Source organism: Bombus pascuorum, chromosome 8 (genome assembly GCF_905332965.1).
Source record: "Bombus pascuorum chromosome 8, iyBomPasc1.1, whole genome shotgun sequence".
Lineage (NCBI taxonomy): Eukaryota > Metazoa > Arthropoda > Insecta > Hymenoptera > Apidae > Bombus > Bombus pascuorum.
The window spans coordinates 5,367,790-5,393,947 of NC_083495.1; the positions used below are offsets into that span (position 1 = coordinate 5,367,790).

At 46.6% G+C, this 26,158-nt stretch overlaps 1 protein-coding gene across 4 annotated transcripts in view; it reads left to right on the forward strand.

Annotated features, from left to right (window-relative positions):
* The window catches only part of LOC132910091 (uncharacterized), a 258,457-nt gene that overhangs the window by 203,442 nt on the left and 28,857 nt on the right, over positions 1 to 26,158 (forward strand). For all 4 annotated transcript variants that reach the window (XR_009658683.1, XM_060965536.1, XM_060965537.1 and 1 more), the window contains exon 7: positions 23,878 to 24,066. Coding sequence is in view for 3 of the 4 variants with exons in the window: in XM_060965536.1 (XP_060821519.1) it covers positions 23,878 to 24,066 (189 nt within the window). In the remaining variant the exon portion in view is untranslated. The remainder of the gene's footprint in view (positions 1 to 23,877; positions 24,067 to 26,158) is intronic.

Below are 26,158 nucleotides of genomic sequence, written 5' to 3' on the forward strand. Positions count from 1 at the left end.
TTATTCGAAGATCGACGCGTGCCCACGCGAACGAGCCTTTTCAGACCGATTGAACGATTTGAATTAACGGTCGATAGACGAAGGGACAGACGGTCGAGGGGTAGGTTTTTATCGGAACCGATACGGGAGTGGTCGATGTCCCCGGTTAAGGAGAGGCTATAAACCAGGAGTTGCGAACAAATCAATGTGAGTGCTTTCGAGGCCGAGGACGTAACTCGGGGACGATCGAGGAAAGGAGAACCGGAGAAATGGAGAGGGTCGCTCATTTACTTTGACGGCCTACACGGCCGCATGTGAACCCCCGCCACGAGAAACTATCAATTCGAGACCATGGAGGACCATTTTCCTCTCTCTTGGCTTAACCTGAAGAAAGCTATCCTTGAAAGCTGCCTTGAATTCCGCGTTCCGATCCATGTGTAGATTTTATCACTTCCATCGAAATGCGAGTGAAACTGAAAAGAGAATCGTCGACATCTTTCTTTGCTCCATTCGTCAAAAGAGAAATCGATATAGATCTTGTGGGAGGTTGCTCTTCGAATTCTTCGCTGTTGGAAAAATCGATAGTTAATTAGAAACTGGTAACGACCAACCATTTCGCAACCATTCATTCCTTTCTATCCCGTTCTGGGGATTAAAGTTTCTGAAACTCGTGGAAGACCAGAGAAGCAGGTCCGGGTTTTACGATGAGAAAGATTTCGCGAGAAAGCGAGCGAGGTCTGCGGTTGACAGATCTCCGTTGGACAACGGAAGTCCAGGAATTGAAAACGGACGCGCACCTAAGAGGAAACGCACCTCCTACCAGTGGAAACTGAAATCGCTCTGCAAGGACTTTCAAGTTTTATAGACCGTCCGGGAACGCTTCTGGACGAATGGTACTCCAATCGACCTTAATCGCGTGGACCGTCATACAGCTGGTTCTTAATCATTTGGAAAACGTGCGAACCAGAATTTTTTTTTTTTAAGAAATAAGGAAACATTAGCGAGGCTTTTAACGAGTCCATGGTCACGCGTAGTCGCTTAACGAGGAAGCATTGTCGAAGTTGGTAGAAGGAGGGAAAGATTGTTGCCAGAAGCAAGAAACTCGCATTACATGGAGGACAATAAAATCATCGTGGGCCAGCGGCCGTCTGGAGTTTAAAATTAGTGGCGAACGCGAGACGGAACTTTCTCGCCGCATAAAAATCCATTGTTCTTTTCAAGTTTCTTAATTGTCTCGCTAACCTTACGACACCGTGGCGAGTTCGTATGTCTCGTTGTAACGGCGCGATGGTTCCGTCGAGGAAGTAGATTTTAAGCTGTCATTCGGTACTAACAAACATCAGATGATCAACAATAAACATAAAGAATAATTGTTATTTGACATATTCAAGTCTTGTATATATTCATTTTTAGAGAAATGTTAGAGAATGCGAATACATCGATATTGATTTGATGCAGTTCACGTACGCTGTTAAGTGAATGAAATCCTTCAGAACGAAAGCATCTGCCTTTTACGCTGTTACTCACGACAGCGATACAAGTACCGAGAAAATATTCCAAGTGTATCGTGGCCGTGACATAGAGCAGCTATTGACAGGTGAAGTGCCTCGCTAGCGGAGGGTGCATTAAAATGAGGATCAGAGAACAGTAACGCCTGGCGCTTGAATTCCTTCTCAACCCCTTGCCGAGCTACTAAAAGTTATCGTCCTGACTCAAGAAAGAAATAGACTATCATCGATTCCATGGTACATGGGCGCGCGAGGATGAATCGGTAGCCTCGTTTACCATAAATTTTAACAAAGGATGGATGAAAGACGGGATACTGGCCCCGGGCCAGCGAAGAATTGTCGCGGAGGTTCGAAGGAAAAAAAGGTGCAAGAATAATCGGGGGTGGAGGGTGGGCCAAGGGGCAAGGACGGTTTACGAGCAACCAGAGGGCACGGCAAGTCGGTTTATCGAGTCTCGACCAGTGGGGCTATTGAATGAACAGCCGTTTAACCCAGGCGGCGTATTGTCGGACCAGACATCACGGAAATTCGACTCTCTACCCTTCTGACTCGTCTCGTCTCTTTCGTCTAACCATTTTATTTTTTTTCTTCTTTTTTCTTCAGCACGTGGAAATAGCTGGTAGACCACGTCAACACTCGCGTCGAAGAGGAATCTCATGCATCTTTGATGCAGCGCGGTCCTTCTGCACAGGCGTGACTGCTGCTGCGACTTGAAGCGTACGTGGCTGAGACACCTTGCTCGAGTTTACACCACGCTACTGTGTGCTTGTCTATAGGGATTCCGTTGATTCTGATATTTTATTCGGTTTTTTCTCTCGGCTATCCGTTGTCCGTTTTTCCGACCTGGGTCTCCAAGGATTTCGGATAGATTTCTCTTGCGGCGGTTTCAGACGTGAGAAGCTAACGTTAGACCGAGCACGTACGTTAGCGCGTAAACGCAAGCATATTTAATGGACAGGAGACGTGGAACGTGCGTTCGCTCGATTTCGAAGCGGTCGTAAAGAAAGTGGAATGTCCCCGGGTGGAATTCGCATCGATTTTCCGGCAACCGCTTTCGCTAGCGCGTTAACGCGCGTTCGGTGGAACTGTTCGTCTCTCTGCAGATCTTATCGACGGTTCCGGGTAATCGTCGGTAATTAGATGGTGCAAATTATTCGGTGAGCGCTCCGGTCTGGATGAAATTTATGGGAGCGTCGATCGTGGCTCTCGTGCGATACCATGCGATAGACTCTCATCATGATTCGATAGATTTACCGTCAATTTGTCCTTCACAACTATGTTTTTCGTTCTTTGCTTGTCGGAGGCCTCTTAAACCATCAAGATTGGATAAATAAACGCACATTCATTTGCCAAAAACGTACGAAACTTGCATTTTAAATTTACATTCTAAAACCAATATTGATCGCAAAGTTACACAGAAAGAAAGTGAATCCAAGCTAAGGAAACACCAAAAACCACCTTCTTTTCGCATCCCCATTTGTTTTCTATACACCCTCCCACTCTAGAGTCTACGCTGCGAGGTGAAATTATCATTTAGCCCGCGAGGCTACAGCGTATCCTCGTTTAGTCGGCCAGGAGACAATTTACGACACTTTCCGCGGGCCTGGCGTGCTTAATCCGCGCCTCGAGCGTTTCCCCGCGACACAGTCGCTGTTCCACCACCTCTGCCTAACGTTGGTTGCTTTGTACGCATGTGTACGTACCTAATATACGAATCGCGTTTAATCCCGAGAGCCGGCTTCTGCACGCGACAACGCGAAACCAAGGGAATCCGTGGCTCGACGAACTTCAAAGACGCGGCAGGACCGTGCAGCGTCGATTCTCGAGCCACTAGTCGAGCCCTTAAAGCGCCTTTCGTGTGAGCAATCGCGCCGTCGCGAACCTGTAAAAAACGGATTGTAGCGTAAATTAGGCTGCTTTTGTCGTAAACTGGCGTATTTGCTAGAGGAAGGCGAACAACGGATGGCACGTGACGCTGGACCCTTTTTGGCTTCTCCGTTACCAGCCAGACGTGGATTAACTCTGATAACAGAAATAGCGCAAGCAAGAGTTTTCTTTATTGTTACGTATCCTAATCCATTTCTTCTTCCTTTTTGCCTACCTTTCTTTCAAGCGTGAGTTTCTTTTTTTTAGAAATCGTATTTAGGCCGGAAATCCGGACGTTCGCTGTAACTTTGAGCAACATGTTAACGCAGTTTGTGATGAACACACGAGTATCAACATCTTGTTCTTCTACATTCTTCTATCTGCGTTGTTCATCAGGCGCGTAACATCTATTTAGCTTCTTAATATTTACGTGAAACGACCGACGACTCTATTAACGCCAAAAACGAAGCCGTACACGCGGATCGATAATTGAAACGCGCCACAAATCAACGTCTACACGCGTGAACGTACACGTGCCATAGGCGCCATGTCGAAACCATAACGCAATTTGTCTGCGCTTGGGGGCAACCGGCTTAAAACGTTTTTTTCCTAGAAAGTCACCACTGTTCGGAGAGAATGAGACTCGACTTTATTAAGTGGAGAGTCGAAAAAAGGGGCGAAGGACAGAAGGCCGGTTGTTCGCTTTGCCGAAATTTTCAGCAATTTTTCATCCCCTTTCGCGGCGGTCCTCGTGAAGGGTGGACGACGAGTCTCGGTCGTTCTCTTCTTCACGGCTTACTCCCTCATCGGTGCCAGTTTAGCCGAGTAATAAATGACACACGGACGCACCTACTTTTCAATCGGGCCTTCTAAGAGTCAATAAGTGTCGACGGATGATATACAGTCCCGTGCGTGGCGTAATAAGGACGCAAGACGTTCACGGAGCAGCGTGGACTCGAAGAAAATTCTACGAGCGATTGAGGAAATTTCCTCGCCGTTCGTGATATAGGAGGATGTGAAAGCTTTACACGTAAAACTGAGTAGGAAACGAATGAAAAACGTGGAATAAAATTCCTCTTTATGTTATTGCAAATTCCAGCGAAAAACGTAGGTACAAAATGAGAAGCATCCACGTAACGTTCGAACGCGTGAAATTCGTTCATCGCCGAGTCCAGGCAGCGGCTGAATCGTAAATAATCCTTTCGCGGTGATTTTGCGGCTAGCACGGATACGCCGATGCACGTATACCACCAGCCACGTAACAATACTGCATAATAAGCAACATTGAAATTAGGCAGGCCAAGAGAGTTTTAATATAAATTCATACGAGCGAGCTTCATGAATTATTCACCGGCGTAATTTGGAAAAACAAATGCCGAATAAGCAACCCGTGCGTACCATCTACGCACGTCACAAAGGGGCGAGATTGTTTTAAACGCTCGTGAAAAAAGTCATAAAGCTTGACGTTTCAAAACAACCCACGCTACTCGCACGATTTTTAGTCCTATTTTTTGTCAGATATTAATCCACGGTGGTTATATGAATATTTCAGTGGAATCACAAAAAGGTCTTCACGGCTTATTTCAACGTTAAGGTATGGAGAAAACCGTGGTAATGGACAAGTTCATTTGAGAACGATTTGAAAATATGTTTCAATCATGCATCAAAAGATGACGTTTGAAATTGGCGGTACAACTCATCGGCTGCGCAGCTCGAAGAAAAGAGCGCGACAGATCCATGTCCGTCTGAGGTGGGATAAATTGCATCCCGAGTTACCCACGTATATATGCGACCGGTCTTTTCGTCGGCAAACATGAAAGTGCACTCTCGTGAGTTGGCAACTCGCGAAATACCATTAGGAGCACCGCTTGCTCCGTTTATTAAGAGTTATGATCGTACGAGACACTTATTAGTATTAGGTCGGCCACGCTGCGCCGCGACGCGAGAAGGTCGGTCGCATTGATGTCTAACGATGCGTCTGCTACCGCCTACAACGGACCTAGACACCAGACGTGTTTAGCCAGCACGGCCACAGGTAGCATCATCCTGAAATCGGTTTAAATTCGAATTTCAATTTCTAAATTATGAAATTGTTGCACACAATTCTTAAACGCAGTTTATAAATTCAGAACGAGTTCGATTAGAGGAATTTATTCAATCGACGAGAACGTGTTCGTCTTTAAACTCCTCGGTTCCCACTTCGTATCACGAGCACGCTTTCTTCGATATTCGCTCCCTTTCGAATGTTCTCGCGCAGGGGAGGATCGAACACGCACCCTCGATGAACCGAGTTCCCGATGGCCCGGTAATACCAGCATCCGGACCACTTTTCGCAGTTTAACGAGGCGGCCTGGCTCGAACTTGATCTACGTTTAGATATTTTTCTCATCAGCGCTCGGCCCGGTAAACGGCTCGCAGCCATCGGGTGGATACGAGCGGACGCTAGACGTCGAGGGGTGGCATGCTGACTGCATAGGGTGGACTTGACGGAGAGAGAGAGAAAGCAGCGCAGGGCCGCGCGGGGAAGACATATTTTTCTTGAAATTTGTCGCGGCTATCTGCCCAAAGGGATCTACCCTCGCATATAATTCCCAGCCGGAGAAGCTGCAAATCTCCAGTTCTCTATCTCTCCAACAACCCCCTTTGCTCGACCGCCCCCGCCACGCCCAACCCTGCGGCTGATATAAACGTTTAAGATTTCTACGTTTACGCGTCCTTTTCCTCATCCGTGTCACGAGCTCGATTCGGTAATAAACGCGAACTAAACACGCCGTTCCTTCGCGAGTCTCGCGATCCGACGCCTCCTCGGAGTGAGGTAACGAGTTCAGGGTTCAACTGTTCCTGTATTTTACACGGAGTTAATTTGCTCGCAGTTGAACGTTCGAAGTTTGCTGATCTGCCCGAGGGGAACATTATGCGAGTTTACTTGCACCGGAGATTTGACAGAAAACGCGCTATGTTGCTCGTACGTTTGTGGTTTGTATAATAGTAGTTGCATGTGTAGGAAGAATCATAAGATCTTAGGGGTGAATAAGAACGTAGCTTTTGTTCGTTTAACGATTATTTTATTCGTTCCTTTCTTCATCGATCTTTGCATGTATAACGTAAACTTCCCCTTCCGGAGGAATTTTTGGGACTTCCGAACTTCCTAATGTTTTACGGAAATGAACTAATTCCTCCGTAGATAAAGCACATTTTCCCTGCGGCGAAATTTCGTAAGTTCGGCGCAGCGATGATATCCGTTATCGTTAATCCGACGCGTTGGTATCTTCGCCAGGGGCGACTGAGTTATGCAACGGAAGAAGGGAGCGCCATATTTCACGTAATCCTCGTCGCGTGGTTTGGAGGGTCTCGTTAAGGTACAGCCTTGCATTCGTGACAATCGTGGCACGCGCTCTCATCGCGCGCCATGGCCATTTCTCTAAAATATATAGACGTAACCAGGAAGATTTGAGGAGAACGAATGGAAGGGTGGTGGAATGTTCTTCGTGAGATGTCTGAGGATAGTCCACCAGAAGGAAGCGGCGGATAAAGTCACGCGCGCTATTTAGGAGCGGATTTTGTACGGGAAGTGACATTTGGACGATCGTCACGCGCCTAATTCCACATGTAGCCGTTGTCCCATCTTTCCTCGCGCTTCTAACTTGGCTTGCTGTGTCATAGTTAATGCGTATAAATTAGTAAGCCGATGTTCGCTGCGAGATAGTATGAGGATTAGTCGAAGTTTATTCGTAGGATTTTGCTCTATTGGATATTATAAAAATTCCAAGTAATGGTTTATTCTTCGATTCGCTTTTTAACACGTTGGTCGCACGACATGATTCGGCTGTTTCCTGCGAGGCCCAAATTCAACCTCCGGTACGCAGAACATAAATAGAGCGACAAGCGGGAATTCATTGTTTATCGCCTTCGATTCATTCTAAAGAAAAGATTATTTAGTTCTGAAATGGAGAAAGCGATAAGCTTTCCAGCTAGAGTATTCCGAGGGATCTCATGGCAGATATCTCAGATCTTTCATTTAGTGAAGAAGCATACTTGTGAGACGTACATTAGCGATTTTTTCATCCTGAAAATGTTCAGTAAACAGCGTGAAAATATATTTGAAAGTGAGGAGAGTAGTGATGACGAAGTCTACAACTATTGATCGAAGTGCCCAAAATCACCCAAAATGTATTTGGAATGTTTTAACAAATACCACGCGATATAGCATAATGTAATATTTTATCCAGAATATAAATTAACAAAAAGTGTTACGACCGTTCGCGGAGAGACGCGATCGCGAGGAAAACGCGTCGATAGACGATAATTGACGCCGCGAATTAATCGTTCCCTTGTTTCGGTTAAAATAACAGAGGTAGTTGAAATGAGTTTAACATTGAATTAACAAGATTAATATAAACTTATATATTTAACAATATCCAATATTATAATAAGAACGTCACAAATTATTTAACGATGAAGACAATTAATGTGTTATAGAAATTCGACCCGACTTTATTCTATCTCTCGATATATTCGTTAGACTTAGCGACTTTAATTTTATTCGTCAGAACCTCTCGATGTATGCCGTTTAAATCTTCAAACGAGACTGATTGCCCTTCAATCTTTTCTTTGTCTTCTCTGGGAGACGACCTCCACTACGCTCGGATTACACCACCGTTGCGCCTATGATCACGTATATCACCCTCTTTGTGTGGATAAAATAACGGACCGAAATCGACGTTTATAGAACTCGACGCTTGATGATAAATATGCGCTGCCGCTACATTGTATACATTTCGCCGGTCCTATAAGACGATCTGTCTGCGACAGTATAGTACCGCGATCGACGATTAGGAATACGGCCTATAGTAAGCCTCGTGGCGTAACAGAAAGTATGGTATAATGTGTTTTTAATATTTTTATGTTGTATATCCTATATATAATATCCTATATTTAATTACCTCGAACAAGAAGAGCGTCACCCATACTTGGGTGGCGACCCCCACGGAAGTATACCCGTCACATAGATATGGGTGACGTAGTGACCAACGTGTTAAAAATAAACTCGTACTATACTGCAACTACTTAACGTACAACATAAGTCAGAAGGGTGTCAAAAAAATGTCAACGTATCTACTGTATGCACCCAACCCCAATCTGGGTCAGTGGAGTTAAGGTCGTCTTCTTTAATTCGCCGATTTCCTATGCAAGTTACCCCTCGTTGGCACGCTGGTGGCGGGAACTATAGAAAGACGCGTAGCCGGAAAGACAGTTGACTGTGAAACTCGTTCCCCGGCAAAGAAGCCATCCCCGGACAAGCTCCGATCCCCATGAAAGCGTACATATTTAACGTGACCCCTCGTGAATAATCGATGCGCGAAGGCGCTAGCCATTTGTACTTCTCCGGTTGCTAACTGCGCCTGCTTTAAAGATTCACGGGAAACGTCAAGCCGTCTCTTTTTCCGCCGCCCTGCAACTACAGTTGTCTTCCTTAGCCGGTAGAAAGTTGAAAACAAGGGAAGTCTCGTGCAGTTTCTATTGTTTTATCCTGCTACGTGTCTGTATTTTCGTGTTCTTTCTACCTTTTTCGATGAGAAATTGCCTCAACTCTGTCATAAAAATTGTAACTGAATTTTCAAACCATATACGTATCAATGACTTGCACGATTTCTTGGCAGCTTTTTCCCGATAGAATCCTTTAAGGAAAACAAATTAATTTGTAATTCTATTACCAGATTCGATCATAAACCCGTTCTTTTTTCACAGAAATATCTAAAATGTAAATAACTAGTCGCGTAGAAGTCGGATTCAAGCGAAATCATCTGTTCAGGGTGAAATAAATCGTAGCTATGTTGGAAAAGGGTCGCGTTCGTTCCTGTGGAATTTCAGTGGAAGAAAAGGCGAGCGATTGAATCGTCGCGGGCCCTGCCTCTTCCACAACCTCCTTTCTTCTCTTTAGAATCTGCTTGCACAGCCTCCTCGTAGATCGACGCGGATACGGCTCATGAATAAAATCGTAATTTTTCAGATTACCTTCGCAACAGATTCTCGACTTTGAGGGAGAGCGGAGATCGTGCGATAACGGGCCTCTTGAAAATCACGCAGCAGTATCCAATGTATCGAGTTTTCATTTTTCACCGATTTCACCGGTTACCAGCTACCGGTCGAGAAGCAAGCGTCTTTCTCGAAGCTTGTAACACAGCCTTGCCCGAGTATCGAGCGAATGTAACAACCTGTCTCGAGCTCGTCACGCGAGTAAACAGCTTCGGCTAATGAAAGCAAAACAGGGAGCTCGCGCGTTCTCTCCTCCGCTTAGAATCGCGCAGTACGACGTTGACTTGGGATTTCTCCGCGTGCTGCACTCCTTGAGAAATTAATAACGCCGCGAAATTAATGGAAGTTTCGCTCGTGAAAAAATACCGAAAATTGTCAAACGCAAGTTCTCGAAAATAAAAAAGGGAACGAAGGCGGCGGCGAGAATGAAACGTTGTTTGTCGCGGTTATGGTAGAATTCCAGAAAATGCTCGAAAACCTCGCGATTCTTGACACGCGAAGTATACACGAAGTATACACGCGAAGGAACAAATAGTCAATCTCCATTTGCTCGTTCCGCCCGCTTTCCTTGAAAGACAAATTTCTACGAACATTTTCTCGCGCATGATCAATTTGTGAAATGCACCAGACACCGCGATACTTTAACGTCTTTCCTCAGCCTATACTCGCGAATTCCCACTGTGCGAGGTATCGAGACACTCGGCCAAAGGAAAGATACTCGTCGCGACGCGGATGCAACTCGAGCATAAAAATCTATCAACCTTTCTTACGAGTATATTTCGATATAAAGAAAGTTCCGCTGGGTTCTCTTTCCACGCCTTAGCCCGTCGAAAGCGATTTAAATACGACGACGTTACTTGTAAATACGGCAGAACGAAAATTACCATTTTAACGTATATCAGATGATTCGTTCGCGAGATAAACTCGCGCGATTTTCTACTTCTGCTTGTAGACACACGCGTACATTGATATTAATGTTGCTCTTTCCCTCCTTTGGTTGGTGGATTAATATTAATCGTCGCAGGCCGTACGTGGCCGTGTTTCACGGGTCGGACGTACCCCGGGAGATCTGTTCCTCCCAAAAACATTCATCCTAGGCCCCTTCGAGAGAAGAGCATCTCTGTGCGCGAATGTTCAACGTCCTTGAAAAGTTGACTCGACGTTTTCCACGCGAGGGAGAAAGGATTGGTAAAGGGCCGTCGTTTCAGCCTACGGAACATGGTTTTAAGAAGTCCCTGGTGAAACGGCGATGCACACGCACGCCACCACTGCTCTCTGTAGTTTACGACCCGAGAAACTAACTACTCGGCAGCACCGCGTATAAATTTTACAGAAACACTCTCGTAAATATCGTTCGGGAACACGTTAATGTTGTTTCCATGGCATCGATAACGGACCTTTTCCGGCGAATGAAAAGTCGACGTCCGCGTCCGTTCGATCGAAACCTGCCGTTAATGACACGTCATTCGAGCTGAAATATACATCGTTGGAATAATTGTAGCGCGAAACGTTCGCGTTGTCGCTATTCGAGGAACGCGAAGCCAAGATGAATAGGAGGCGACGCGGTTTTCCGGGTGTTGGAAACGAACGATTCGCGTTCGGTCGCGAATTCCGCGGAATTTAATGCCGCGACGAGCCATTACGACGAGCCATTCGCAAATCCGCGAATGCATGCGACTCGCGATTGCAACCGCTCGACCTTAATTCGTTACTTCGCGAGCACGGCATTCGTCGCATGTCATTTTCTGACCAATTATCGCGAGGCTTTCGCGGTTTTATTAATTAACGACATCGCTCGCTGCAACGTAGCATGTGAGTGGCCATTCATAGGGAAGCTCGCTACGGGCGAGACTGTCTGTAAAACCGAGCAGTTTGCGGAGGGGAAAAAATAAGGAACCAGAAGAAAAGCGAAGAAAAAGAGAAAAAGGAAAATACCCTGGTCGGGGATGGAAAAAAGCTAGCGCGAACGAGAAAAATTCGTTCGTGTTCCACTTGCTCGACGATTTTCACGTTTATCCCGAGCACGGTCCAATTGTACGTTTAACCGAGTTATATAGCGATAAGAGATATTTCGGTGGCTGAATTATCCGTGCGATTATTCCTTCACGTCTACCTACCTGGTTGACTGCTGCTCGATTCGTTGCAGCTCTAGGAAGAAATAACGCGGGCGAATTAACTCGTTCGAAACGTTCTCGGTTACACCATGGAACGGATTAACTGGCCGTGGTGCGGTTTGAAAGCCACGTGTAACGCATTAAGCGAGTGAAACGTGAACGTAATTGCATCGTAATTAAACCATTAGCGGGGCTGGGTAAAAAGAATAGAGAATGCAGGACGAAATCAAAATGCGTGGCAGGTTGCGTAGCAGAGGCGCAGAATGATTTCGGGTAAATAAAGCTGTTGCGCTCGCAACTGGCATACGAATACGTCGGGAACATTTTTACTCGCTGGTGAACAAACGAATCAATTTTTTCGACATGCGGCCGATACCGCCACGCTTTGCATAATCCAGCTGAAGCAGTTGGAAATCTAAATGGCCACCGGCAACACGATTGGTCCTCGATCTCCGAGCTCGGATCCACGAGGGATTAACCCTTTTTTATAAAATTATAAAACGATATTTCGCCAGACATATCGAGCTTTCACAGCCCGACGAACCTGCGCTCGATCGTTTCGGATTTATAAAAATACTTTCTTTTTTCTCCTAGTTCGTTAATCACCGTTTTCCACCGGAATTATGCATCAACGTATTTCGAGTGCACGTTTTTTAACTGAGTGCAAGCTCAGTTGAACTCTTTACGAGGGATACATATATCGTTTGGAGTTAACTATTTCGGAGAACGCTTTCGATTTTCGTTGGTCGGTCGAGTATGACCGTTGGAACGGATCGATCGTCCGTTTCGTTTTTATCGTCGACCACATCCTTCAGAATCAATAGTGGTCGACCATGAAATCGCTGTGAAATCTTCAGAACCGACTGTGAATTCTTTCTTTTTTTTTAATGATTCCCAATTAAGTTTGAAGATTCGTGATCGATAGACGAAATATAATATGAAATAATAAAGAAATGAAGATATGTATTATGGGGATAGCAATATTTTGACAGAAAATGTTATACAATATTGCGTTTGAAATTTTGAACAGAATAGTTGCCAAATACTTTCTAAGACAACGTGGAAGATGGTATCCTAGGCGACGATGAAACCAAGGGTGGAGGTGTGGCTGTTTAGATCGGCAAACAAGGTAAACCACGCCATTATCGAAGATCGTCACAATACCTGAAGACACTCCCCCGGGATCTCATATTCTTGAAGACGCTTCAAGACAAAAATGTCATGAATTTATGAATTATGAATTAGCACAGTATAAGAACACACAGTAATGGGGTGACTTTAACGATCCAGCATTTTCTTTTTCTTAACAGGATTGAGCCGTCATGGAAAAGTAGTGAGAATAAAAAAAGCGAGAAATAACACAGTTAACGTGAGCAGTTGTAAGACAGATTAATTCTGGACAGTAGGGAAAAGCTTTCCAAACCTTTCTCCGGAAAAATCTCGTAAATATTTTTTCCAATCTTTGTATTTGATTGTATGGACATGTCGCGTTTCCCTTTCACACGATCGAGTGATTGTTTACGCGCGAGAACGCATTTCGCTAGAGAAACGGCGACGCAAACGCGGATCCCTCGTACCTGTTGAAGACTCCAGGTGCACTGGCGTGTAAAGAACGTAGCTGGCGCCGTACAACTCGCTCATCCCTAGGCACCGGCTCGATAATTCAATACACAGGGAAAACCAACGGGGTCCGCTTCGTCTCCTTTCCTTTGGCATGTTGCGCGTGAACGCTTGTTTATGCGGATCCAGCGACGGAACACGGGAAATTGAATAAAGTCGAAGAGAACGGTCTACCGTTCGGATACATCGAGCGGAATGATATATTTGACAAGTTCGCCTATTGCTACGTGAATATTACATGCGCGATAGCGAGCGCCGTCTGACCATACACGCGCTGCTTTCACTTCGATCCGGCTATCGTTTCTTCCTTTTCTTTCCTTTGCTTCTACTATGGAGGCGGCTCCTTTCTCTCGTACACGCGTCTGGTACATCTCTCTTAATCGTTCCTCTTCTTCTCACTTTCACCTTCTCGCTTTATGCGTTCGCCTGTATTTGCACCTCTGGCAATATGCATCATACGAGACATCAGATACGACTGGAAACGCTAAACTACCGTTTCTGTGTAATGTGGCACGAATACAAACAGCTCGGGGGAACAACGAGCGAAACCAGAGAGAGAAGAATGTCTTTGGAGTAGCGAATCGAGCGTGTAATAGGAGACATAATTGAGCCGACGCGGGCGCCGAGTGTTTGCGTCTGACCACTCACGGGAATGCATCACTTGCCTCGTCAATCCTCGATCCAGGTCGAAGTGTTCATTTGAGAAGCGCCAAACGATTCGATGTTTCGCGTGAACTCTCGATGTCGGCTACATATGTTCGGCGACGCTCGTCGTAACTTTGTAAATGAGATTTTCTTTGAAGAATCTATTATAGTGCTAATTGATTTAATGCTTCATTTAGAAATAGAAATATCTATGTTAATTAGATACTTCAATCTGGTTTTTTTCTATTGGAATAAAAGACACAAAATTCTTATGTTTAAGGCGGGCTAATACTTTTCAAAGAATAAAAGGAAAAATAATATGGTACAAAATGTTATCAAGAGTGGCAGCGAAAAGTTATTGGCCATTCAATTGAGTGAGTACGTGTATTAATTTGAAGAATCGGGACTCATCGACCAGCAACAGTGTCTTCTTTTTCCTCTTTTCTTAGAAAGTACGCGTGCGCCGTGCATCACGGTGTTCGTTTATGAATATGTAGAGGGTGCTCTACCGGTGGTGGTGGTGGTGGTGGTCAGACACCGGAAAACTCTAGATAGCCGGCGCATGAATATGCTAAGCGCATCGCGGGTTCGAGGGCTAAAGTAATTCTTTTTCTCGCTGCATCGACCCCGGGCGGAGGCCATCCGTCCATGCTGCCAGAGAATGATTTCGTGCCAGCGGACACTTTTTTTCTCGCAATATATCTCGTCCACTCTTTATCTACTTTCCTTTCACCTGTGACACACTGGCCGTCAGAAGCACCGTCGAATTTCATTTTCCCTATCGGAGAATATCTTTTTCGTTTTCCATGTCCGTACGTGAAATACATGGCCGCGAATGTCGCGAAAAATCAATTGCCCACTGGGAGAAACGAACCACGCGAATTTCGAATACGATTGTACTATCTTTTCCATCTTCGCGTTGTGTTTACTCTGCTTTAAGTATGCTAATTTATTAGATTTATAGGAACACGTATCGCGGCGCGAAGTTCAGGATCAAAGGGTCGTGTGCAAGGCTTGAGAATAAAAAAAGGTTGTATCGAGCGGGGCCAAATTCGCGTGACGCGTGGCCGTTAACGCGACCGTGTAATTATCGTTCTAACCAGCGTGCGCGGGCATATTTTTCGCGACGTTTCAGCGAGAGAAGTGAATAATCAAAGACCAGAACCGTCGACAAGGCCTATTTTCGCGATCGGCGCAGCGCTGCGACTCGGTCATTAGCGATGCAAGATTTAACGCGACGCGACTCGGCTCGCCCCGAGGTGAGTGATTTTTTACAAGGTCGCGATTCCCGTGTCGTTTCTCGGATGGAGGAAAAGAAAATGGAAAAAGGAGGAGGAGAGATAAAACAACCGCTGATAATAATATCTCGGTGGCGTGACGGTCAACCATAAAAACCGACGCGTAATTGTTGTCGTCGCTGGTAATTGCACGTATTTCTGCAATACGGACCGCTTTCCTGGCTGACTTCCCTTTTCTCTCTTTTACGTTCTCACTCTGTCCCCCCGCTAAGGCCAATCTGACGATCGATGTGCTAAAATCCGAGATAAAGCTCCAACTTTCCCTTCGCTCGTAATTTTCGGTTTTCATATCGAGGAACGAGCTTCGTGACGAGCTGCCGTAACGAAGGAAACTGCGCGATATTAACGTCCAGGTTTAGCGATAGTTTTCGGCGAAACGGTAACATATTCCGGGATAAAACGTTGTTTTGAAATTATTCTTCGCTTACTATTGTCCACCCCATCCCATATGGGATTAACGGTCCACTAAAATCCGTGTTTCATGGGTCTCGTAAAAGTTATTGTTGCGAATTCTCGACTGAAGAGCAACCGATCAGGTCAAACCGATCGGTCGATATCGCGTACCTCGAATGATTTAACACTCTAGGTGGAGGAGGTTTAATAGATCGAGTGTTAGAGTAATCTAGCACTGTGTGTGCACTTGTATAAAAGTAACGTTTGATGTTATGAACACGGCGGTGGTAAGATCTTATTGGGAGTGAAGTATTTCACCCGCACGATACGATGTCTGACGATGAACTGTCCTCCTACGTTGCTGATTCTCCTTACCAAGTTGGGTTTCGTCGTTCCATCGTGCCTTCCGGCTAGGCTTTCCGCGGGGTTTTTACCTGACCTCAGAATCATTAGTTTTATAGCTCTGGGAGAACATGTAATTCGAAATTTCCTAAAGAAGGGAATGGGCCTGCCTGTGCCATAAACGGACGGCTACTGAAAATTCCGAACAGTTATAATGCGTTTTCTTCGAGCGTCTGAAAGAGGATAGCTACGACGATTAATCCGAGTCGATAAGGAAGGAAAAACATGGTTGGGAGGAACTAGACGTAGATCGTCAGTGATATCAACGATCTTTAATCCTCGTGCATGATTCGAGACTTAATCCTCGCTCGTAGACGGCAATCGTCGCGTCTTCGCCATCGAGATTTATTGCCCTGTGGCTTCAGGCAGACGCGAGCAATTTACATTCCCGGGTATACGGCGTACGTCTTGGCTCACGACTGTTTGAAGCTGTAGCCAAACGTCGGATCGTCTCCCCGACTACTCTGCTCAACTCGACTCGTCGAAATTACCAGGGATTACGACAGCTGGCCAGTTGCGTTTGGAAACGCGATGAAGAATTGCCTCGCGACGATCAATCACGCGTTCTCCCGTAATTTCTATCGTATCAGATAAACAACTTATCATTGGTGAATAAAGGAATACACTGAATGGTTGTATCTATCGAGACGAGAAGATAGAACTTACAAAAGATTTCGGAAAAACGATGAGCCTTGATCTTGACGACAATGTGACTGCGTCTTTGCGACGTCGTCTTGCGACATTAAACCTTGACTGGCGGTTACGTTTATCGGGAGATGCGTTTCTCGTCTGGCTGGTCGTCGACGACGATCACAAGCGACGAGGGAATAAAGATAGAAAAGAGTCAGGGTCAGGGTAACGCCGAGTCCCGTTTTGATTATTTTGCGAAGCACGACGAAAAATTTCACCGTGGAACGACCGACAGGAGTCTTAATGGACCTCCTGGTGCGCGCCATTATGCTCAAAGGATGAAAGGGTCCTTCAAAGGATCCTTGGCTCCACTTTCATTTGCATTCGGGATTGGAAGAGGCCAGCCTCTCTGCCGGTTGGTTCGTCGGGCTAGACGATTATCCCAGCCGCGGACGACGGTCCCGGTCTCGTAATGAAAAATTGGGTCAGCGGGGTTAGAGATGAGAACCAGGAGTAAAAATGACAACGATAACGGAGGAAATAAACGACTAGGATCGCAGATCGTAGAGAGGGAGAGGGAGAGAGAGAGAGAGGGAGAGGGAGAGAGAGAGAGAGAGGGAGAGAAGAAAAGATTCGACGGGGGGTGACTTCTCGGTGGAACGAAGTGGCCCGAAATTAGTTTACCTTTGGAAAGCAATTTCTTCCTTTTTCTTAGCTCGTGGCGTGCCTCGCTTCGCTTCCTGTCGGACGTAAAGGCTATTTTTCCCGTTGCGGGGCCGTCGATTCCTCGGAAAGATTGCCGCGGAAACGAAAATAATAAAGGAACTACGCACGATCGAAGAGCAATATCTGCTAACGTTTCGAGTAATATCGGCCACGATTGTTCCCGGTTCGTCGTCTACCTTTTCGATCCCGTTTGTTTTCCGTGTACACCCCTGTGGCTTTAGAAGGGATCTCCTGTCTGTAAATCCTATTTACTTTCTCGACTTTTCGAGGTAGAAAAGTTGCGAACAGAGAATCGATGTTTCTTCGAATAAGTTGAGGCAGAAGTTTCGGTACTGTTATTTAGCTTGGTAATGGCTCGGAGAAGAGCGAACGTATCGATGCGATTCGATTGTCAATATCACGAAGGTTGCAGAAAGCTCACGAGGATCGAACCGGTAATATCTTATCGAATTTCGACGCAGATGCAACTTTATCGAATCATCGATCTTCTCCTTTTCTGCTTGATGGAGCAACTCGCTCTCTTATCACGTCCCGTTTCGATCTTCGCCATCGACATCTCGGTGAAAAATCGTCCGGTCACCACAGCGAACTTTCCTTTCCGCTCGTAAAATCTGTTTAGAGATTTCAGACCTTTGGGACATAATTTGTGACAATTTCTCTCCGGATTAATCCACATAAATCAGTCAGAGTTTCGAGTTTTTCCGATTCAACTGGCAGCTTGAAGTAACAGGGAGAGAATGATAGAAAGGGAATTGATGACACGCATAATTCATGACCCTAGTCAAGCTGCTTTGCTCGTATTTGGATTGGCATAATCCGGCGGCTTAACGTTCGAACCACTGGAGCAGACATTTATCTCGCGTCCGAACTCGGGATTATCGCCGAATAACCTTTTTCGGACGTGTAACCAGCCGTAGGTGGCGGATTAATTACAACCAAACACCTTCTTCGCTGCGATAACAACCTGCAGAATCGGATCAATCCCTCTGCTCGATTTCTCTGCTTAAATTCCACGGCTCGACTTTTCATTCCGCCAACGTCCTCGAAATCTCTTCCTCTCGATGCCTCGGCAATTAAATCAAAGGGGAAATTCGTTCGAAACTTTCCTTGACTCGGTTTCAAAGAGTTTCCCTTCCCACTGGACGGAGCGTCACAGAGCAGCGCAGAAGGGTAGAACAGGTTGGGGCCGGTAAGCGAGTGCAGCTAAGTAAACCGCGCGTTTCAAGCTGTTCCTTTTCACGTCGCTAGACACCGCGATATTATAACATGTACACCCGCCATTATACAGCCATTACTACGCTACACCGTTGTGTAGAAGCCGTGTCACGCTAAAGTAGCGTGTGGCACGCTTCTGCCGTACCTCCTACCGCTGCTTGACTGACAACCCTAACCGACCTGCTGGTCACCCCTTCGCAACCCCCTCAATCCTTCTGGCTACTGGCTGCGCCAGCGAGACAACTGCGGAGGTATTGCGTTACCAGGTTCGTTGGCGCGACATCATAATCCCCTGGTAAATCGTGAAATTCCACGATAACCGCGAGATGAGGGACGCACCGACCAATAAGGAAACTTGGAGCTGATGTTTCGTCAGCGCATGAACCACGAGAGATTTTTAATCGGCAGGTTATTTGATAATTTCAGTAAGCAGGGAGAATGCCGAAGAGGAAAGCGAAGAAAAGAAAAAGAAAGCGGATAAAGAACCGGACGAGGTGTAAACGAAGGGTTGCAGCAGCAAGAAAGAGGATGTTTTTGCTCGTCTGTAACTGTGATAGTCAATTTATCATGTATGCTTCTTTATTACACATTGGAGTAGTAGCTAACCCTCGGGAATGAAAATCCGGCTGGTAGCATTCTGTGTCTCGGAATTACGTCATTTCAGCGAGTCCTGCTGCTCGACGAGAAAGAGGAAGGTTCGCTGGGTCGGTGGATTGCGTCCTCGTCTCAGGAAAATCACATTTGTCGGCGGCCGCGCCCCTGACGAAGGGCGTCGGCCCACCCCTGACCCATTTTGCGACGCAAATTTCATTCGAATAGCCCGAAGCTCTCCACGTTACGAATTCCTCCGCTCTCCTCGACTTTCACTCACAGATGTTCGCCTCCAGGCCGAGTATTTAGATACGTCTATGCGTCTAGCTGGAACAGATAACCGGTCCCTTAAGGCAGGGATGGTTTCCAAGGTCTCTTACACGGTCGTCTAAATTTCGAGTTGTCGAATCAAAGGTCTCTAACCGGCTAGTTCTCGTTATCAAACGCTTTATCTTTGCGTTCGAGAACGTGTAATAACGGGCCTGACGTTCGACCATAAGTCGAGCTGAGTTGGATGTGACGAAGTTTCGCGACTGGTAAATCAGAAACTTGCAGCTCCAGACATCCCGCTACCTGGATATTTAGACTAATTATTATCAAACTATAACTGCGCGCTCGAGCGTAAGAAGTTGCCGCAACTATCTTCCTGTTCCTCGTCATTCCAGCGAATTTATGAGTGTTTACCTGGCTAAAGGACGTCGGCATCTCTTGGTTCCTGATTAAATGTATGCTTAAAAGCATAGCTAGACTCATCCAACATCTTCTATTTGATGGAGGTTAATTTAAATCGGACAAATAAGAAGGAAGGATAAAATTTACAATAAGAAATCAGCGGCTAGGAATTATCTTTGCATAGGTTGAAAAAAAGGAATTTACGTCGTTGACCTATCGACCTGATTTTTGTTTGATATTTCGAAAGCACGGAGTTTCAACAGCGCACCATGTCGTATAGTTTTTCGAATAATTAATCCGCACGGACCGATGAAAAATCCAAACTACGATCGAAGTGGCATAAATGCACCGCTGCATTATCGCAGGTCTCGTGTGATGGAAAAAAGCTGGTGCCGGGAATTTGATTACAGGCAGGAAATCGTTAACACGTCGGAAATCGATTACGTCCGCGCTGGGTACGTTGACGTGGCTCCTCTTTAAACAATGCCACGCTCGAGAACGGCGTCCCGTTAATCATGTTTTTCACAATCCATCCCTGGACGAAGCTTCGGGATATGCTGCGAAATAATAATATCTGAATGTATTTTCGAACAACTCGCGTTGGATTCGACGCGAATAAATTTTAAAAAGAAAACACACAGCCGGTATTCCGAATATCTCGACACTGGATTTTATCTGTCGGATTAAAAAACAGAAGAGCACGTAAAGTAAAATTCGCTCGTATAGTGGCAGTGTAGAAACTTCTCTGTGGATTAACTTCTTTCGTTGGTTCGTGGAAAGCAAGCATATCGAGGAAGTTCCTTATCAAGCGTGTCGGATAAAGTCGTTATACGAGACAGAGAGGCATTAATAGCCGAAATCGATCGACGAGCGGCTCGCCTCGGGCCACGTTCGTCGATGACGTTACTACCGTTTTAACGAAGGGGTTGCCCGCCATCAAGGAATCGCGTTTTCCCTGCAGACGATGATTATTTAGATTATCTTGCGCGATCGTCGTGTAATCTCCGTGTAGCAAGAAGGAGAGAGAGAGAGAGAGAGAGAGAAAGAGAGACAGACAGACAGACAGACAGAGACAGAGGGACAGAGAGTGAGAGAGAGAGAGAGAGAGAGAAGCTGCGACTCGCAATCGCTTTGATGACATTCGCCTTCGAAGTTCGAATCCCCCTAGGGCTGCGTTTCGCCTCTCTTATAACGGGGCGATGCCGGCTCTTGTCGCGATTAAAAGCCAAAGCGCAGTTCGATTAATTCCGGTTATTTGCGTCGAGTCGATCGGCTGGAACGTTGGATGGTTTATTTGTCTCTCCCTTGCTGTTGCCTGTCTGTTTCATCCACGTGTACCCAAGAATTGTTTCGAGTCTTTCACGCGTCAACTACACAGGCGACCTCGAGCATTTTCGTGACTCGTTCTTTTCCGAATCAACCTACAATGCACGTTTCACGGAGAACTGGAGAATCTCTTACGGTCTGTCTGTTCGTCATCGAAGCTATGTGTTCGATGATCCTTGACCAAAGAAGAATACAGTATCGATGCGTTTCAAGAGTCCCGATCGCAACACTCGAGTGATTTCTTTTGACGTGACAAACGATCGAACGCTCTAAAATGATGTCGCCAGACACGAGAGACTCGCGAGACAGCAAAACGCGAATTTGCACCGAAGTTCAGAGGAAATGTCACGATTGCGCGACAAGAGCAAGATCGTAAATTGGCGGATAATGCTCGCTGCTGCCATAAAACATTCCTATACTTTAACGTCCGTCCGGAAAACGACAGCGTAGCCGGTGTATGAGGCTGGCCGCGACTCATTCCCGTTTGGACGTTGAGAAATTAACGGCGACCTTCCGGCTCGGGCCCGTTTCCGGTGGCAGCGACGCGGGCCTCGGTTAAAAGCGAGAAACTGCATCGAATCAACGCCTCCGACCACCGAACGGAACCGACCACCCTCCGACCTCACCGATAGAGACAATCACGATGATATCTTCTTTATTGCACCCACGTGTGCGTTGCAAAGAAACAGTGTGGAACACCGAGAATCGCGAACCGCGGCGTCAACTTTAATCAGCATACGATTTACGCGGGTAATCCGTGGCGACCGAGCAGAAAACTCGAACAAAGGGGCGAAGGTTGTTGCACCGGCCTTGGAAGGCAGTGGATGCGAGATAAAGGCAAGAGTTATAGCGATAGTGGCAGGGAGCCGTGAAATTTAGAGAATCGGTGAATAGAAACGGACAAGTTGGCAGCATGCCTAGGCACGGCCCAGCAGGGATCATTAGGGTAAGATTGAAGACTACAATGGAGTAAATTGTGAAGACGTACGAGGACGTCGGATGAAGACACTATTTATTAGTATTTATGCGAGTGCAGCGTCGCGTTGTCTTTGATTATCCAACAAAGAATCGTGGCTGCAATTTGAGATGTCGTGTTAGCAACGGAGAGCATTCCTCTTCGTCTGGTGCATTTACATTTACATTCCGAATTTTTATTTGGAAAATGTTATACGAGTAGTTTTCCTGGTGGTTACGGAGAGGTCAAAAGTTGTTTCAGGAAGTATTTAGACCGATGGTCCATGGGACCAATTAATTCGTGTAAATTTCGCTTGTGTCCCGTGTAGAGAGGACGCGGCGAATGGGTGGCGGCAAACTTCGGTCCTTTTAAAGTTTTCCCGATCGTTGGAGCGAGCGCCGATTTAGCTGGAATTCTCTTCGTGTTTTATCGATGGATGCGGAAAAGGTCCGGCAAGAGAAATCTACCGTTCACGTGGGCCATTCTGGCGCAGGACGGACAAACAGGGTGGAAAGAGAACAGAAATGTATCCGCGTTGGCGGCTCGAGAACACGATTCCTGGAGTCGTTCGTGCGGAACAGATATCCAGTACCAAAATCAGCCTCGTTACGAGATATATGTGCACGTGGGTCAAAGGGAAGAAGAGAATGGAAGAGGGAGGCAAGGAGACAGGAAGACAAAGCGATTCGCGCGAGTAACATGCAAAACGGGAGATGAAAAGGAAAAAAAGGAAGAACCGAGAAGAATAGGAGGAGGAGGAGGTAATCGATATGCAGAGTTTTCTCAATAAGACTGGAAAGGAACTATTTTATTTCCGGTCGTTCGATCGCTAGCACTCGGTCTTCTCACGGTAAACTACTACGTACTGAGACGTCCGGCGTTCGTGGAAAAGGAAAAGGTATCCAGAGGAGTTGAAAAACGAACGGCGAGCAGAGAAAGAGAGCGCGCCTATTTCCCATGTAGTTCGGTGTCCTCGACCGAGGCCGTTCCGTATGCAAAAGATAGAACGTGCGCCGCAATCGGAACGAAATCTCGAAACGCAATTTCCTGAACGGCCGACCAAACGGATGCAGCATCGCCTGTCCGCTGTATCACCGATGTAACATCGATCTTCGAGCTACGAACGCAGTTTTAATGAGCGCATCCATGCATCCACTTGCCGCCGCTGTTGTTTCATTTTCAGTGTCTCGTCACGATACACTCAATTAAAGATGCACGTTTCTTTCTCCTGCGGCACACAGTGTATCACTTTCTGGACACTTCAGTCGCGTTACGTAACAATTATCCAACAAGTATTCCGGCGTAGCACGGAACTCGAATAGAGTGCTTCAAAGTGAGATTAGTCTCTCGAGACAGCTATGTAATTTGCCACTCGTAAGTCTGAAATCGATACCGTCTCTAACCGCCGTCGAATCAACGTCGATCATTTAAACCTTCGAATCAGATCGACGATATCGGAAGCGAGCCTACGAACGGTGGCACGAAGCGTTACGCGTCTGGTCTTATCAAAGTTCATCAACCCGGTGTTGTATTAGTTTCTCCCAGACTGGTAGCTTTAAACGCCGAGAGAAGCAGCATGGTGGTTCATTGAACCAGGTCGGTTAATGTGGGTCGTCGTAATTCTAGACCCGACGTCTATTTTCCGGGCCGAAGCTGTCCATCAGATAATTCTGATGAGGCTATTGTTCGCCCGGAAGAAGATTTCATTCGTTACGTAACATTAACCTATTTCAGCGGATCCGCTGGACGTTTTCCTACAGAGGGACGATCTATTTTTGTCCAATTATTCTTTACTTCGTTTACGATGGATCAACGAACCTATAAACGCCATTAATAGATTCCACAACTTCTCTTTTATCGCGAACATCGTTTTAAGTAACGGCTCGATTTTTTGCTTACAGGTGAAAGTTATGCTAAAAGTGTCACCCGGAGAAGGCGGTAGCTTCTTCAACGCGGACAAGAGGAAGAAACAGGTGACACTGGTCGACCCAACGGCTGGACAATCCTCTTCGGCGGACGATCGAAGGCCGACCGTGGCAGCACCGAAAATGTTTGCCTTCGATGCGATATTTACCGAGGAGGACTCTCAGGTACACTCGATGATTTCGGTTACCCTTTTCTTCCATTCCCTTTACGAGTCCCCAATAATTCAGAAACAGCGATTTTTATCGTGCTCTTCCCCTCGATTGCCTCTCGAACTCCTTTAGAAAATGTAGAATTCGATGGCACGGGGTCTTTCCTCTATCGCGAGCGGGAAGAATCGTTTTTCCACGCGTGTTGGGGACTAGCACCGGACTCTTTCGAGCAACGCTGCGAAGATAAATATGGAAAGAGAGGAATTCTGAAGGAAATTAAGGAGGAGAGCAAGCGCAAGAGACGCGGAGAAATCTGAACGTTGAAACGTCTACGTGCTACGTCGTCGAGTCGCACTCATCCTAGAGACGCAGGAGACGTTCCTGCCGGGCGCATAACTAAACTAATTTCCCGACCTCGAAACTCCACCTCCCGGCAGGAAAATCCAACCTCCCCGATCTCCCTTCGTCCCTCGAACCCTCAGGCGGGCGTTGCTTCTTGCTCGTGACTTCTCGTTCTTCGAGAAGCGCGAGGAGATCCGATCTAACTCCGATAGTCGTGATTATTTTCGAATTTGCGCGTTTCAAGCTGCCTTTCACCCGCGAGCTTTCTCCCTTATCCCCACTCCTCTCGCCTTCCTCTCTCGCGAAACGATATGCCTGAGAGCATACAAAATTCTACCAATCACGGAGCACTGGTAAATCATCGTTTCCTCCGCAACGTTTTCCCCATTTCTCGACAATCCTGGTTCCAGATAAATGGAAAAACAGCATCAGATCGATCAGCGTCTCCCGTCGAGCAATGCCGAAGACGACGAGGTAGGTCGTTCCTTTTTCCTATCCCTCGCACGCTTACCGCGGCGAATTTTATTGCCGTGGCATTGATGAACGACATCACCACGACGAACGTCATCGGGGAGCGCGGCGGGCGTTATAATATCGCGGGATGCATGCATGCCGGGTAGCCCGGACGTGTATATACGTGCACCGAGATATTTCGATGCTCTCCGGGGACATTATCGAGCGTCGGATTCAAATGAACCCGGAGCTACTCGGTTTTCCCGGCGGCTCCCCTCGCCATCAGAGAATCTCTCTCGGTTTCTCTTCCGCGGCACCCTCTCTGTCTCACTCCGTGGATGCTGCCAGTCCTCTCCAGGGACTAGCCAGCCCTTCGTTCCCCGCCTATGGCGCGTTCCTCTGGCTCTTTGACGCGACTCACACCCCTATCCGCCACTGTTTAGAAGAACCATGCAAAGCAATCGATTGATTCGATCAAATGTCCACGTCGCGACGATTGTCATCCAAAGTTACAATGGCTCTTCGTTCTCTCTTTTATGCCTTTCCCTTTTTTATCTTCTTTTTCCGTCCCTTTCTCGTTTTCCTTTTGATTCTTTCGGTTGTCCATCGTGTGCGTCGTGGTGGTGTTCCTCCGAACGAGCGCGTTCTTTCGGACAGAGGCCAAACCTCGAAGTCGAATTGTGGCCGAAGGGGGAGAGTCACGGGGAGAAAAGTTGTGGAGAGAATGCGTGCTCTCGTCCTAGGGGACAGTTCGTCCTTTTCGACAACCAGCCGACAAGCACGGGGCCGTGTGAATATTTCAGAACCGGCCTATCCGGACTCCAAAGTGGTTCATCTTTAACTAGTATCTCTCTCGCCCCTTCGATCTTTTTCGTTTGCCTGTCGCGATTGGTTAACAATGGTAGTTTAAGATAACTCTCTTTACGTCTTTCGATAGAACGAGATTTCAAACGATTTCAAACGATTTCGAACAAATAGTCCAGTGTATTCGTATTCATATCGCGTAGTCAGCAAAGGTGGATTTTTTTCTTCGGTCTGTTCGAATGAATTCGATTGGTATTCTGGTTGATTGACAAGCACCTCGTTAGCGTGTTGTAATTGGTCGACAACGCGACCGCCTTCAAAAACGAGGATTTCGCCGGCTGGAATTACACACACGGGAAATGTAATCCAGCCTCGTCCGCAATTCCCGTCGACCGATAATCTTCGACCAGCGGATACCTTTGCTGTCTGCGTCCGCAAATACGTGAACCGCGAATGCCCGACCGCTGTGTGGAAATGTGTCCCAATATGACGCGCAAACAGACCGCGC